Genomic DNA, 16,467 nt, shown 5'->3' with positions numbered 1-16,467 from the left:
GCCATGCATAACCATATTTCAACAACAAAAGAACAAAATAATATAATGTGCCTTAGTATTAGCCAAGTGAGTGTGAAATACAGGGAGGATATTGAGGTCCGACCCCTCATTAAAATCACACCTTTGCATGCAAAGATGACTAGGGGGAGTGTCACAGCATGGGCTGACCTTAGAGCAGGCGAAACGCAGGGAGGCTCCTCGTTCGGGAATGTAACGAGATGATAAAATTTACCTTGTAGTCAATTTGTTAAAAGATGAAGATAACCACATCCATATAAACAGAGACCTCGTCCCATCTGGCCTGCGGTGCAGTTCTGCCTGAAAAATCTGTGTGAACCGTTTCTGCTCAGTGGAGAGAGAGTGAAGGATTTCTCAAACACTCAGGAATTTATGTTTATGTTTATTAATTTAGCATAATCTTCAGAAAATCTGTTTTAATTATATTTAAATTGTCTATTAATACACACACAGTAGACAGTAGTACACATGATGATGACAGTAAATTCCTAATTCTCAACTAATAGCCCAGAAGCTCAAGTGGCTGGCACAAACCAATAAAGGCTGGGTAAAAGTTGTAATCTGGGGTGGAATTACCTGCACTCATTACCTCTCATGATAAATTCACCCTAATGCTGATTTTCTTAGCTCTAATTTCATCTTCACAACAACAGAGACATGTCCTACTCACCAATCTGCTGCTACACGTTTCTCCTTTTAACAAAAGAAATTGTTCTCATTTACGAATTAATTCCAGTTGCTTCTACTATGCTGTTTTTTTTAAAGCGATTTCAAGTTTTGGCAATGAAACTCAATACCTCTTGCGACACGTTTCAAATTAAAAGCACACATAGCGAGGTGTAGAGCAGTGTGAGCTGAAAACGTATTTTCAAAGTAAAACAATGTTTCAAATTAAAAGCCTACCAGAAACTAGAGAAAGAATGCCCTTTTAGAGAAAGGAGGCACTATAATTCTTTTATTGTGAAACATCTGTGCAGTATTTGTTAAGTTAGGTTTACATTTCAGCCAAGGGTTGAGTAAGACGGGACTCTGTTATCGTACTGATGGAGTTAGTGCTGTGTAATAAACATTGAATTTAATAAGGCAACAGGTGAATGTGGATACAGTTATGTTTTTGCTTTGACAGATAACAGACAGACCAGACAGCATGAAGGCTTCTTTCTAAAATGCAATAAAATGTACTTTTGAAACAGCTAAACTGGGAAACAAAGGTATGTGTCGTATTTCAAATGAAAGTCTGTCTCTCTCTGTCGCTGAAAAATAAAGGGCTGCTATTTGGGAATAGTACAATAGTAAGTTTAAACCTAAGACAAGACAAAAAGCACAAAGGTAATCATTATGTAACTCACATATACTGTACAGACACAACCACCTGCTTACAACAGAGAGAAGGTTTCATCAAATATTTAACAAATAGGTTGCAGAGATTTTCAAAGAAGATAGAGGATTTGGCTAGCAGGTCAAATAAAACAGAGAAAAGAAATACAGAAATGATGCAACAGCTTCACCTGTGCCAAGAGAAATCTAGTCAGAAAGAAGAGGACTGATAGAACAAGACTGTTTGTGTTGTTTTTTCCCCCACATTTTAGGATCAGCCTTCAATGTCAGTGAGAGAAAGCAAGAGAGAGGAACCAACTGGTGAACAGGAAGGGAGGAGGGAGGGGAGAAATGAGTGCACACAGAAAGCCGACCAGCAGGCAAGCCAGAAAGGGAAGAGAGGAAGATCAGCCTCAGCCAGAATCAATTTCCCAGACCCAGAGTTCATTTCATCAATCAGCACACAGATAGAAGCACACACACCACGGGTTGGCTTGGACTCCTGCCAAGCACACGCTAATGTCCACCTCTCCCTTCCTTCCTTCTGCATTGGTATAAATGGCCCGTGCATTGCAGCTTTTTACGCCCAGTCATCATCCTTGTTCCAAGTGGAACATTCCAGAAGTGAGTCCAGTTAATGATTAGCATTTCCTTATGTACCAGGAACTAAAATCTATTTTTTTATTGGTGGCCTACATGGTTTCAGCACAGGAAAGTCCATCCATCCATCCATCTTCGTCCGCTTATCCGGTATCGGGTCGCGGGGGTAGCAGCTCCAGCAGGGGACCCCAAACTTCCCTTTCCCGAGCCACATTAACCAGCTCCGACTGGGGTATCCCGAGGCGTTCCCAGGCCAGGTTGGAGATATAATCCCTCCACCTAGTCCTGGGTCTTCCCCGAGGCCTCCTCCCAGCTAGACGTGCTAGCTGGAACACCTCCCTAGGGAGGTGCCCAGGGGGCATCCTTACCAGATGCCCGAACCACCTCAACTGGCTCCTTTCGACGCGAAGGAGCAGCGGCTCTACTCCGAGCTCCTCACGGATGACTGAGCTTCTCACCCTATCTCTAAGGGAGACGCCAGCTACCCATCCTGAGGAAACCCATTTCGGCCGCTTGTACCCTGGATCTTGTTCTTTCGGTCATGACCCATCCTTCATGACCATAGGTGAGGGTAGGAACAAAAACTGACCGGTAGATTGAGAGCTTTGCCTTCTGGCTCAGCTCTCTTTTCGTCACAACGGTGCGATAAATTGAATGTAATACCGCACCCGCTGCACCGATTCTCCGACCAATCTCCCGCTCCATTGTCCCCTCACTCGCGAACAAGAACTCCTTCACTTGGGGTAAGGACTCATTCCCTACCTGGAGAAGGCACTCCATCGGTTTCCTGCTGAGAACCATGGCCTCCGATTTAGAGGTGCTGATCCTCATCCCAGCCGCTTCACACTCGGCTGCGAACCGATCCAGTTAGTGCTGAAGGTCACAGGCCGATGATGCCATCAGGACCGCATCATCTGCAAAAAGCAGCGATGAGATCCCCAGCCCACCGAACTGCAACCCCTCTCCACCCTGACTACCCCTCGATATCCTGTCCATAAATACTACAAACAGGATTGGTGACAAAGTGCATCCCTAGCGGAGGCCAACTCTCACCTGAAACGAGTCCGACTTACTGCCGAGAACCCAGACACAGCTCTCGCTTTGGTCGTACAGAGATTGGATGGCCCTGAGAAGGGACCCCCTCACCCCACCTCCCACAGTATCTCCCAGGGCACCTGGTCATACGCCTTCTCCAGATCCACAAAACACATGTAGACCGATTGGGCATACTCCCAGGCTCCCTCCAGGATCCTCCAGGAGTAAAGATCTGGTCCGTTGTTCCACAACCAGGACGGAATCCGCATTGTTCCTCTTCAACCTGAGGTTCGACTATCGACCGAACCCTCCTTTCCAGCACCTTGGAGTAGACTTTACCGGGGAGGCTGAGAAGTGTGATACCCCTGTAATTGGCACACACCCTCTGGTCCCCCTTTTTAAAAAGGGGAACCACCACCCCGGTCTGCCACTCCTTAGGCACCGTCCCAGACTTCCACGCAATGTTAAAGAGGCATGTCAACCAAGACCACCCCTCCACACCCAGAGCTTTAAGCATTTCTGGACGGATCTCATCAATCCCTGGGGCTTTGCCACTGTGGAGTTGTTTAACTACCTCGGCAACTTCCACCAGGGAAATTGACGACAATCCCCCATCATCCTCCAGCTCTGCCTCTACCATAGAGGGCATATTAGTTGGATTTAGGAGTTCCTCAAAGTGCTCCTTCCACTGCCCTATTACCTCCTCAGTTGAGGTCAACAGCGTCCCATCCTTACTGTACACAGCTTGGATGGTCCGCCGCTTCCCCCTCCTGAGGTGGCGAACGGTTTTTCAGAAGCACCTTGGTGCCGACCGAAAGTCCTTCTCCATGTCTTCTCCGAACTTCTCCCACACCCGCTGCTTTGCCTCTTTCACGGCAGAGGCTGCAGCCCTTCCGGCCCTTCGGTACCTTGCAACTGCCTCCGGAGTCCTCTGGGATAACATATCCCTGAAAGACTCCTTCTTCAGTCGGACGGCTTCCCTGACCACCGGTGTCCAACACGGTCTTCATGGGTTACCACCCCTTGAGGCACCTAAGACTACAGCTCCTCGCCGCAGCTTAAGCAATGGAAACTTTGAACTTTGTCCACTCGGGTTCAATGCCCCCAGCCTCCACAGGGATGCACGAAAAGCTACAGTCTTCCCCCACCCCCTGACCCAACTCACCACCAGATGGTGATCGGTTGACAGCTCCGCCCCTCTCTTCACCCGAGTGTCCAAAACATACGGCCTCAGATCAGATGAAACGATTATAAAATCGATCATTGACCTTTGGCCTAGGGTGCTCTGGTACCAAGTACACTTATGAGCATCCCTATGTTCGAACATGGTGTTCGTTATAGACAATCCATGACTAGCACAGAAGTCCAACAACAAACAACCACTCTGGTTTAGATCAGGGAGGCCTCTCCATGTGTCTCCATCATTGCCCACGTGCGCGTTAAAGTCCCCCAGCAGAACTATGGAGTCCCCCACTGGAGCCCCATGCAGGACTCCACTCAAGGTCTCCAAGAAGGCCGAATACTTCGGACTCTTGTTTGGTGCATATGCACAAACAACAGTCAGAGTTTTCCCCCCCACAACCTGCAGGCGTAGGGAGGCGACCCTCTCGTCCACTGGGTTAAACTCCAACGTAGCGGTGCTCAGCCGGGGGCTTGTGAGTATCCCCACACCCGCCCGGCGCCTCACACCCTGGGCAACTCCGGAGAAGAAAAGAGTCCAACCCCTATCCAGGAGTATGGATCCAGAACCGAGACTGTGCGTAGAGGTAAGCCCCACCAGATCTAACCGGTAGCGCTCCTCCTCCCGCACAAGTTCCGGCTCCTTCCCCCACAGAGAGGTGACATTCCACGTCCCCAGAGCCAGCGTCTGCTGCCCGGGTCTGGTCCGTCGAGGCCCCTTACCTTCACTGCCACCCGTGTGGCAGCGCACCCGACCCCAGTGGTTCCTCCCACAGGTGGTGGGCCCATGGGATGGAGAGATGTATGCCATATAGCTTTTTCGGGCTGTGCCCGGCAGGGCTCCGTGGCAAACCCGGCCACCAGACGTTCGCTGACGAGCCCTCCATCTGGGCCTGGCTCCAGATGGGGGCCCCGGGCTTCCTCCGGGCAGGGTCACTCCATCTCTTCCTCAGTCTCTCATAGGGTTTTTGAACCATTCTTTGTCTGGCCCCTCACCTGAGACCACTTTGCCTTGGGAGACCCTACCAGGAGCACAAAGCTCCAGACAACACAGCCCTCAGGTTCATAAGGACACACTCTAAAGATAAAAATGGTTTGGAGTTTGCTGCAGCAGACTGAGCTGCTACATTTGACAGATGGAGGGGCAGTATGCTAATAACGGTAAAATAGCAGCAAGCCACCATCACGTCTCAACGATGTAATTGCGGAAACTATGGCCTTGTTCAGACTGCCAGCCCAAATCGTTTATTTCACCATTATTTCAGTGTGTTTTAAGAAGTGCTGAAAAAAAATCTTGCAGTGTGGAACAAAGAGAAAAAAATGTCAGTGCCTGAAGAAAAGGAGCCCCTTATTGGAGAGTGAATCAACCTCTGCCTCTAGCTGAATGGCAAAAGGTGTGCTTGGAGATTGGCTGCAGATAATGAACAATTACATCAAAGTTGGTAGACTGCCTGTGCATGTGTATGTGCGTGTGGACATGCACGTGCCAGCGAGTTTGTCTATGTTTTTGTATACTAGCAGGTGCCGAGGTGTGGGTTCACTCTTGCGTCAGTCTCTCACAGTGTGTGTGAGGTTGTGTCTGGATGTGGGCGGCTTAATGTGTGCAGGGTATGTTTTGAATGAGGAAAAGCCAGCTGGTGCTGTTTGAAATTCTCATTCAGCTCCAGTGGTTTGAATACAATCAGTCCTTCGTCTCCTCTTGCTATCACAGTGATTTGAAACAAACATACAACTTAACATTAAAATGTAATTGGGGGTTCCTTTTACACTTATGCTTTGTGACTGTAAGTGTTTTTTTTTCTTCTTTTGATCAGGAATTTATTTGATACACTCAAGCACATGATTTTTCTTATCGCCTTTAGCTTTATCCCCTGCTGTTTTTGAGTCATACTAACACTCTTATTCCCTTTCATAATCCATTGATCAAAAAGGGGATCTTAGCGAAGTTCAGAGAGAAGTTCTGTGGCATGACCCCCCCTGTTTTTAATACACATCATAGCTTCTATCTTCAGGATGTTACAACTGTGTAAACTGGCTTTTCAAGAAGTGTGAATGGAGAATCAAACGTCAAACCATTTTTTTTTGTATCAGATATAACATTTTCTCATTGGAGCATGGAATTGTTACTATTTTTAGCAGTGCAGGAAATTTCTAATAATTCTGCGTTTGACCACCTACTGTCCTGTAATGGCTTAGAAATCGCTTTTCTTCCAGGCTCAGTTTACTCTTCAGTGCAGTGGTAGTGAATTGCTTTGCTTGACCAATTAGGATTCCAGTCACAAATCTTGCCATTGGCATTTTTAAATCTGTAATGGCTCTTATGTCTTCATCTTGTCTTGAGAATGTTATGTTTCTTCCCTGGTTACTTACTTTGACATTGTGAGGAGATTAAAGAACGCATAATAGTTGTTCTGTGCTATTAATATGCAGGAGGGATGTGAGCTTAGTAGTTGTAGATTGTTGCTACCAGCAAATACCTTGTACATCCATTGGAATGTCTCAATGTTGCTGTGTTTTGTTGTAGTGCTTCTGTGTATTGGGATTGTGTGCATGGAAGAACATTAATCACACCAATTAAAGACTCTAGCCTGAAGTCATGTAGGAATTGGCCTCTAGTCTTGTAAGCATTGGTTCTGATATATTTACATGATTAATTATTCTTGTAGAGAAAAGAAAACAATAACAAAAGCAATCTAATAACATATCCAAAGTAATTATAAATCCAGGTGTTGCTGCTACTAGTTACAATCCATGTCTAAAAGCACAACTTGCAAATAAATTGGATTGGTCATTAAATTGCTCAGTTGAAAGATGATTATGGCTTTTTTAGTTCAAATGAAAAACAGGGGGGTTGCTTCATGCTTTCTTTCTTGCAGAATCCCACAGGATTGTGTGATTTGTTTTTCAGTCCTGAACCATCCTTCACTCATGCCGTTTACCAAATCACCATGTCAAACAAACCTTTTCACTAAATCAATGATTTTGACTCCCCAGGCCATGGTGGAGACGGTCAACAATTTACTGCAGCCACAGGCCCAGGCAGCATGGAGGGAGCTGAGCACAGGCGAGCAGCTGAGGGCTGCAACCATGCTGCTGGACACGGTGGAGCAAGGGGCCTTCGTCCTGGCTGATAACCTGCTGAAGACGGACATTGTGCAAGAGAACACTGACAACATTCGTGAGTATATTCTAAGACATTTTAGGTCCGTAAGATTTGCTTGATCTGCACGAGGGAAGAATTTGAAAGATCCCCTCCAGACATGTTTTAAGATATCTAAGAAACACTATACATGGAATGGTTTTCTCTGTTCCAAAATGGCACCCGTTCATTCCTATGAAAGTTGCTCACTGAGCATAGATGTTTCAGACCATTTTGTTTAGGGGCTAGGGTCCTACTCCAGTCAAGCCATTTGAAAGCATGTTAGAGCCTTCCTCTGGCTCCTGTTGGCTTCTCGCATACACACACACAAACACACACACACACACACACACACACACACACACACACACACAAAATCACACGGCATAAAAGAATCTAGGGATCTTCTATACTTTTCACATTTTATTGGAGGAAATGAATCAAATTCTGAGAATTCCATGTGTATATATATATATATAGATTTCTTTCCAGATATATTTCTTCTTCTTTTTTTTTAAGTAATGAAAGCAATGAAAAGTGTATGCCAGCAAGCAAATTATATGTATTGATTTGTCGACTTTGTCTGCATGAGTAAACCATCTTGGACAGAATTAAATTAACTTCTCCTTAAACTGCTGAGAAACACATTATTGGCTTAGATGGAAGACAGTTGTGATATTTAGAAAAATGGAAGCTAAATTTAAAGAGCTGAATGTTTAGTTTGTATAATGTTTTCTAGTGGTGTTTCTCTCTGTGTTCCATCCTTCACTGGTCTTGCTACTTGTACAAGGGTTACAATGTTCACCATAATGCTTTTGATCCTGGGCGCTCTTATATTGACAGCAGTGCTCTTAAGGCTGTGAAACAAGTGTGCAGGTCACTGGATTAATTCTTTCTCCCTCGCAGGAGGTTTAATTTGGCAGGGCTGCGCATATCTGATGGCAGGCAGCTGTAAATTGACAATTATCTCATATGATTGTACTTTTATATTCATGTCAATTATTAGCCAGAATTAACCACTAGTCATGCAGATCAGGGATTAGTGCTCATTATTCAGTGTATAAATACTAAGTGAGCCCAGATAATGGAGCTACTGTCATCAATATTTTCCCTAGTGGAGCTTTTTCAAAACTGGATGCATCAGTTGTTGAAAGGTAGAATTTGTGCAGTTCACATTGAGAGCCATATACAAAGCACAAAATAAAATTGAATTAAATAACATGTTTTGCCGACGTCGGCTAGTGGGGCAAGGGGAATTAAGAAAAAATACTGTTATGATGTATCGCCCTCTTCTCAGAACAAGTGTTTTTTTCCCCAAGTTCCTGCTGCCATGGCAACCTGAAAATATAGGTCTACTGACTTAAAAGGAAGCGAGCGTAAGGAGAATTAATAAAAATGATTTTATTGTACCTGGCACTCAATTCATCTGGGTATTAAGGAGGTTCTGGGCTCGTTTGGAGAGGGGAATGAGACGATGCCTGCTCAAATGGAGTGAGATTTTATAGCGCATAGTGGTAGTCTGGTTAATTATGTGCTGGTGACATGTTTACTAGGCCTTATCTCTCTCTGTTTGCTCGGCTTATTTTTTTTTCAGCCAGTTGGCTCCTGCAATCCCTCATGCCATGCAGGGTAGTTAAATGAGGACAAGGTGCCCATTTAAACATCAGTAATCACTGCTGCAGCTAATTATTGATCTTTCGCATTGAATTACATGTAAAATGTATGCCTTGCACCTGGCGACACATTCTTGATGTCAGTGGTAGCTGGGTTTTACTTGCTTTAAAGTGAATCTTGAACAGTAAGAAAGCCTCGTTCCAATTTTAGGCTCAAGCTGATAATGAGATCTATTTTCTTCGCTTTCAAAGAAGGATATTTCCTCATCCATTGTATCTGTGTTTGTGTTTACACATTACAGTGCATGTGCTTGTCTAGGGCTTTGTCTGCACAAGAGTGTGCTTCACTCTCTGCATGATAATCTTATGAGCAGATTTTTGCCGATTAGCAGGTTATTTAAATGGGCTTTGAAGGTATAGCCTTTGGGTCCAACCACTACTATGGCATCAAAGGAATTCCCTAAAGCCCACGGTAAGCTCTTTTACACAACCACACAGGGAAAAAAAAGAGTTAGAAAGGGTGAAGAAAAATGCTTCCTTTATTCCAAAGGCAGGCTTGGAATCCAAGGAATTGTGAGCTATCTGGGGTATTGTCTTAGCTAAGTTGAATAGGAATGTATCACCCAAACCCCCTGGCCTTTGCAAAAGCACAAGAGAATGTTAATACAAAAGATTTTTTTTTAAGAGAAAGTATGGGAAGCCTTGGTATGAGAAGAGATACACAGGGAGGATTAAATTGTGTAGCTTTTCGTGGGCAATAACCTTTATCAGAGACAGAGGTGTCATAGTCCACTGACATGAGATCATCAGCTGAATGTCTTATCAGGCTTAATGAGGTTCCTTTTTTTACACTTTACACACACTCACACAGACTAATCTGCCAGCCAGTTCATGTGTTGCAACCACAGACTGTTGCAACAGAGATGACTGCCATTAGCGTCGTGGCATAGCAGAAGCGAACCATTGACCATGAAATGTTTGGACTGATCATGGTCGGAAATCACCCTCTCGGACAGATGAAGGTAGCCCATATGAAAGTGAATGTTATTCTGTCTCAAAGCACTTGATGATGACATTACCTTTGTGAGAGAACAAAACAACAATACAATACATACCAGTCAGAGACACTGTCATCAAGGAATAGGTTATCCAATAAGTTTTGGTGAAAAAAAGGAGGTAGCTCTCAAAACAATCCAAGCACAAATGAGGAGAAATCTGGAAGAAATACTTTGACCGGCGCAGCTACTTCCTGCAGTCTCCAGCTTGTTACCTGGCAACCTGAAGCTGATAACTAGACTTCAGGAAGTCACTGTGCTTGGCCAAGAAATAATCTGTCCTTTTTACACTTTGGTTTTTGTCAGATTAAACAGCAGTTTTCTTGTTTCCAGTCTTTACGCTAAATTAGGTCTGTAGCAGCATATTGACTGTTTAGACACAAGAGTGGTATCGGTCTCCCCCATCAACTTCTGTCAGGAATGCAAATAAGCACATCTCCCAAAATGCTGAACCCTTCCTTTAAAGTTTTTTTTTTATCTACATTACATACAACCTTTTTTGAACAAAATTTCAACAGCAGTTTTACACAATGTCTTTGACATGTGTATTCTACATATTATTATTTGGGCATTTTTTTAGGCTTTTATTTTGACAGGACAGCTGAAGACATGAAAGGGGAGAGAGAGGGGGAACGACATGCAGTAAAGGGCCGAAGGTCGGAGTCGAACCCGCGGCCACTGTGCCTAAGAGTAAACCGCTATATATGGGTGCCCAATTTGACATGTGTATTAACTAAATCTGTACAATAAAGGTTAAAAAGTGCCGTCCTTTACATAAACTATTTAATTTTTTTGGGTGATGCCACAGCAGTAATAGCAGCTTTTTGTATTTGCTCCTACCACCTGTATTAGTCCATACTGCTCACCTCTTCTTTTGGAATTTGACATTTGTGCGTTCCTTCTCTGTAATTCAGCCTCGCAATCAATCAGTGGATTCATCTCAGTGCTTTGGGAGTTCATGTGACATTTAGGAATGCCTAGACTTCACACAAGTCACCGGTACTCGAGATTAGAGCACACTCGACCGATTATTAAACTGAATTGTATCATACAATAATAACTTTGATGGAATGAGCTTTTTATTTCAGCTGGGCTCCTATAAGCAGCTCATTCCCCTCTGCTGTATGACGCCGCAGCCTTTAAACCATAAATTAGAAGCTTGCTTCAGACACAACAGCTGTTGAGCTGCCGCAAGCTCTCCTCCTTGTATCTCTTGCTCTCTCCGCTCTAATCGAGAAAATAGATTCCTTGAAATGAAGACGGCATTTTTATTTCAAAGACCAAAGACAACCTTTGTTTTTACAGTTTAAGAGGAAACCTAAACACTTGATAGTCACTTGATTAAGAGGCCTATAGTGAGACTCAAACCTCCGTGGCACCCTGAGAGAGAGTTGAGAGGGAGGCAGTCCTTCAAAGCTGCATGAATCATGTAAGGATGTGTTGCATTTATCGCTAGTTGGAGATGCTAGGTTTAATACAGTCGGCTACAACAGGGGAATGGCTTTTTTGCATCAGTGAAGTGATTGGAGATGGGTTTGAAGTTCACTCATGACTGCTGTAGGTGTAGCTGTAGTAGCAGTGATGACAAATACGTCACATGGAGGTCAGGTGCAAAGCATCTATGATCAGTTGTATTTTTTGATTTAGTTTTACACTCCTGTTATGACATATTGTTTTTGTGTCAAAGCTAGCATATTTTGACTGTATTGTACATTGTTAGGGTCTTATGTCTTGTTCAAGAAATTAAAAAACTGTATTGCCCATAATGTGAAATATTTCCTTTAAGGGCTCAGCTGTAATATTGTGCACTAAGACCTTTTGCAATGTATAGCCTGCTGCACTTTTTATGTCTAGTATGTCTATTGTATATCATAAAAATCAAACATATTGATTACATCTGTCTTGCTTGGGTTTGTTCTGTATGTGTGCAGAGCTGGAGGTGGCAAGGATGAGCACAGATGGGAATTTGCCTGATCTGAAGTTCCCACAAACCGGAGGACAGGGCAACTCTATCCACCTCTCGGCGAACACGCTAAAGCAGCACGGAAGAAACGGTGAGTAGTCTAACCTTTTCAAATCTGCTTTGTCCCCTGTTGTCACTGGTTTGAAGTGTAATAATTCATTGTGCACAGCTTCAGTTGGTGTATTATGTCAGGTCAGGTTTGTGATAGAGCAGACAAACTCTTGCGATATCAAAAATACTGTTGTATTACTTGAAAGACTCTCTGGCATAAAAGATCCACTGGTATTAATCAAAAAAAGTAGTGTGCATGGGGCTGCAGTGGTTCTGTAGGAATTTCATTACATATGCATGTGAAAAACTTTCAGTTTGCCTCCCAAATCTTTTGTTGTGCTGCATATAAAGCACGGGGATCGTTCAAGACTTCAAATTGGACCCTGGCTGTAGAATTAGTTACATTCAAGCACTGCCTCTAAACTGTAAATGAGGCAGTTAGACACAATACATAGCTATTTTCAGGAGCAATACAGACCCATTTTTAGACTTTATTATCAGCCCATGCAAAACAGCATTGACTCAAGCTGCGCCTGGTGCCTCTCAGCTGGATGACTAAGTCAATGTCCAGCCATGCCCAAGCAGATCATTAAAGCAGGGTGGCAGTTATTTCCCCATCATCCAGTGCTATAGCTCCCAAATTGTTCTTTTCATCTGAGTGAGTGATCTCAGTCACAGCGGGAGGGAACTTCCTTTCATATGAGTCTTTAATAGTGAGGCGGCAGGAGGGGAAAGAGAAGTGTGTGAGAGAGAAAGAGGGAAGGACATTATTAACAAGAAAAATGCTTGCCTTCGTCAGTGCCAATAGAAGACTGGTAATCACATTTCTTTGGATGCTGAATGAAAATAACTGTCTGTTGATATAGAAAAGATTTTTTGTTTTTCCTTTTGTAGAACTATTTTGGCAACCTTGACATTGGTCTCTTTTTTTTGACAGTTTCACTATATACAGTTTCTGATTTTTGTGTTACCAATACAGCTGAACTGTGCTTCAACTGAGTTTATTTCCAGTATTCTTTTTGTTATTAGTTCCAGTATTGCTCTGTCAAAAAAGAGACCAATGTGTTGCCAAAGTTGCTCAAGCTCATTAGCATTTACTAGTATTTATAAGCCATATAACTATCATATTAGTACACCATCCTGTATGGCCAAAAGTGTGTGGACACCATGCTGATAGTTTCATGTACTTGTGGTCTGTTGCTGTTTTTCATAGTTTAGGCCAGATTCCTAGTAAAGTAAAGATAATCTTAATCAAACAGCATACAAAGATATTTTAAATATATAGTAAAGTGTGAGAATAGTGTGCTTCCAGCTTTGTGGCCACATGGAGGATCTGTATTTTGAATGGGCGGCAGCAGAGTGCACCTCCCCAACCGCAGCTACCATCTAACTACCTCAACCATACTGTACACCACAAGCTGGTGCTATCTACCTACTACTTTGCTGTCACTTGTGGAAGACTGACCACTTTTCCTTATCTTTCCCCTGCAGGTGAGATTCGGATAGCGTTTGTCCTGTACAAACATATCGGGGGCTACCTTGCAACGGAGAACGCCAGCATGAAGCTGGGCAGCGAAGCCATGGCTACCAATTACTCCGTCATTGTCAACTCCCCGGTTATCACGGCTGCCATCAACAAGGACTTGAACAAAGTCTACCTCTCTGACCCTGTGATTTTCACCATCAGACATCTACAGGTCATTTTGTGTTTCATGTGTGTCTCAGTTGAGATGTGTTTTGTTTCTCCTTTGTTGTCACTCTGCGTTTAATGTGCTTTTTTGTCTCTTTCTCTTTTACTATCACATAAAAACACACGTGTGTATGCGCCTCCCTAATAGAACCCTTTCATCACAATTTTCTCTATCCTTGAAGTGCAGCACAAATGTGGAAATCCCATCTCAGACCAAGAAAATTAAGCCAATATGAAATTTTATTCGAAGGAAGATATGAGAAATTGCTCACAAGGTGATGTTGGGGATGCATGTTATTGTTTATTAGTTTGAACAGATACCAGCCTGATCTCTTAAACAAATATCACTCATATTCAGCCTCACTGGATGCTGCTTAGTCATTGTGGGGAGTCGCGACTTCTCCCTCTTGACTCCATTATCTTCTCCACACTCTGCTACCCTCGGTATATCCCTGTTTTGTCTATGAACGGCGCCCTCAGCGATTATCAGGGATGTTGAACAACCATAAGAGAGTTGCAGCGGGTGTCACGTGTAGGAAAGACCTGGAAGGAGGCAGCAGCAGAGAAAAACACAGAGCGCAGAGGGATAGAGAGAGTAAAAGGACGATAGCTTATGGATGTCAAAATTAAATGGTGGGAAAATGTCAGGGGACAATGTCAGCGCAGTTATTGCTGTGACTCACCTGCCTTAAGTGTAATTTGTAATTTGGACTGTATATTCAGTCATTTTACTGTTGGTCTAATGTTGGGGCACTGGCGCTTTCATACCCTTTTCTTGCTCAGATCAAATCGTTCCAATAAAACTGTGCCCTTTTGAAAAAGTGTGTTTTCTGCGCTGTAGCTTCTTCCGCTCATAACACTGGCGCGCACCAGCAGAGCTGCTGCTTGATTTGTCATTTTGTCAGGTTTAAAGTGACTTAAACATACGGACATTTACATATAGAGTGTGTTTTGTCTACACCGAGGGCTATACAATTAAACATATAATAATCATGATTAAAAACTTGCGCAATTAATTAAACTTGATTGGATGCAGTGTTGACTGGTTGCATCAAATCAAGAGGTCCCTATTCTCTGGTAAACTGGTAAATCAAAACAGAAAAGTACTTTGCACATCTATAGCATGAGACAGGTGCGTCGGAAAGGGGACGAGTGGATCAAACGTTCTGCACACTGTCTAACTTGCAAAGATAAATATAATAGCTGGAAACGTTTCAGGTACTCGCCCTAGAGGTTTGACATTGTGCGGGAGGTAAACCATTTAGAGGTGTTGTTAAGCGAACGCTCTGATTAACTGGTCTCAGCTTCTCAATTGTTGTCGCTGCACACAAGAACATTTCCCTCTTTTCTGCGAGGATAAATAATACATTTTTATTTGATGTACACTACGCTACTGTGGTACTATTTCTGTTTTTCTTTATCTCAGCTTGATTTATATTTGGCTCTAAGAATCAAAGACATTAATAAATAATTGTGATAATCATATATTTTAGCCCTAGGTAAACTGAATGTAGCCCCTGCATGAATGATATTGTATGCATAAAGTATTCTACTTGTTTATATTATGCTTCAAGACAGCATAAAATGTACTAATTATTTATTTCAGGTATGTTGAGACGACTTCAACTTTGCCCTTGAAAATAAACCTTTGTCATGTCAACTCTGCTACCCAGCAGGGGTTTCTATTTCTTTGGCTTCCCACACTTAAGTCCCCCTCTCAACCATGAGGTTTTGGATCACTGGTCTTCTGGGATGATGATGTGTCCTCTAGTTATTGTTTTGCTTCCTTGCCTCACCACTTAATGGGACCAATTAAATTCATTAATGGGACAGAGGGTCATCCTATCTCCTTGCTGTGGAATATTTCACATAGGGTTTGGATGTGTGAAGGGTAAACTCAGTCAGCGGCAAATTTACATTCACAGAGGATAAACCTTCTTAGACTAATTACCCTACAGCAAGTGTGAAACTATGAAAAACTACAGCTCCTCACTGTGTTAATAGTAAGGCAGCCCTCCTGTTTAACCTTGGAAGCTGTGAGTCACAAAGGAAAGGATTGTGTGTGTGTGTGTACTCGCCTTTGTTTCCAAAGCTACAAAAGAAATTGGGCTCAAGAGGGAACGGCAGTTGATAAATTTATTTATCAGCAGTTATGTTTTGTTTTGTGTGCTTGTGTTACCAAACCTCAGTGGTTGTGGGTGACTTTTATAAAATGGCAAACAAGATAGCAGGGAGGCGTCTATGTCGTTAGGGCTGTAGCCCGGCACAGGCAGCGGTGGTACCTATTAAACAGTAGGGCAGTGCATTTTCACGCAGTGAAAGTTAAAGAGAAAGGTCAGAAAACACAATGAAAAACAGGCATGGGGCCGTTTGATGCTGTATGACAGTAAAACTACCTGCTACTCACTTTAGAATGGATACAGATTGCTGTGGGGGGGGGAATTATCCTGTTTTTAAGGATGACTATTCTGCGAACAAAGAAAAGTAGAAATGGACATAGCTAATGTGTGATTAACTCCAGACCCCTGTGTTTCACCTCACGAGGGCATATTCTATATGTCTTCCTTTTATTTATTCCACTGTGCCTGATTCTGCTCATATATTTATGTTTTTTCCCTCTAACAGCAATCTGAAGAGAACTTCAACCCCAACTGTTCGTTCTGGAGTTACTCCAAGAGAACTATGACTGGTTACTGGTCGACGCAGGACTGCCGCTTGCTCGGCACCAACAGGACGCACACCACATGCTCCTGCACCCATTTAACCAATTTTGCTGTCCTCATGGCCCATTTGGATGTCAAGGTAGG

The 16,467-nt window shown here is 43.4% G+C and overlaps 1 protein-coding gene across 5 annotated transcripts in view; it reads left to right on the top strand.

The window, feature by feature from the left end:
* Positions 1-16,467, top strand: part of LOC144534126 (adhesion G protein-coupled receptor L3) — a 215,150-nt gene that overhangs the window by 160,015 nt on the left and 38,668 nt on the right. For all 5 annotated transcript variants that reach the window (XM_078275865.1, XM_078275862.1, XM_078275863.1 and 2 more), the window contains 4 exons: positions 7,144-7,327; positions 11,888-12,010; positions 13,462-13,667; positions 16,286-16,462. In XM_078275865.1, coding sequence (XP_078131991.1) covers positions 7,144-7,327; positions 11,888-12,010; positions 13,462-13,667; positions 16,286-16,462 — 690 coding nt within the window. The remainder of the gene's footprint in view (positions 1-7,143; positions 7,328-11,887; positions 12,011-13,461; positions 13,668-16,285; positions 16,463-16,467) is intronic.

The sequence above is a fragment of the Sander vitreus genome, chromosome 19 (assembly GCF_031162955.1).
Source record: "Sander vitreus isolate 19-12246 chromosome 19, sanVit1, whole genome shotgun sequence".
In the NCBI taxonomy this organism is placed as follows: Eukaryota; Metazoa; Chordata; class Actinopteri; order Perciformes; family Percidae; genus Sander; species Sander vitreus.
This window is presented reverse-complemented; position numbering and strand designations above follow the sequence as displayed.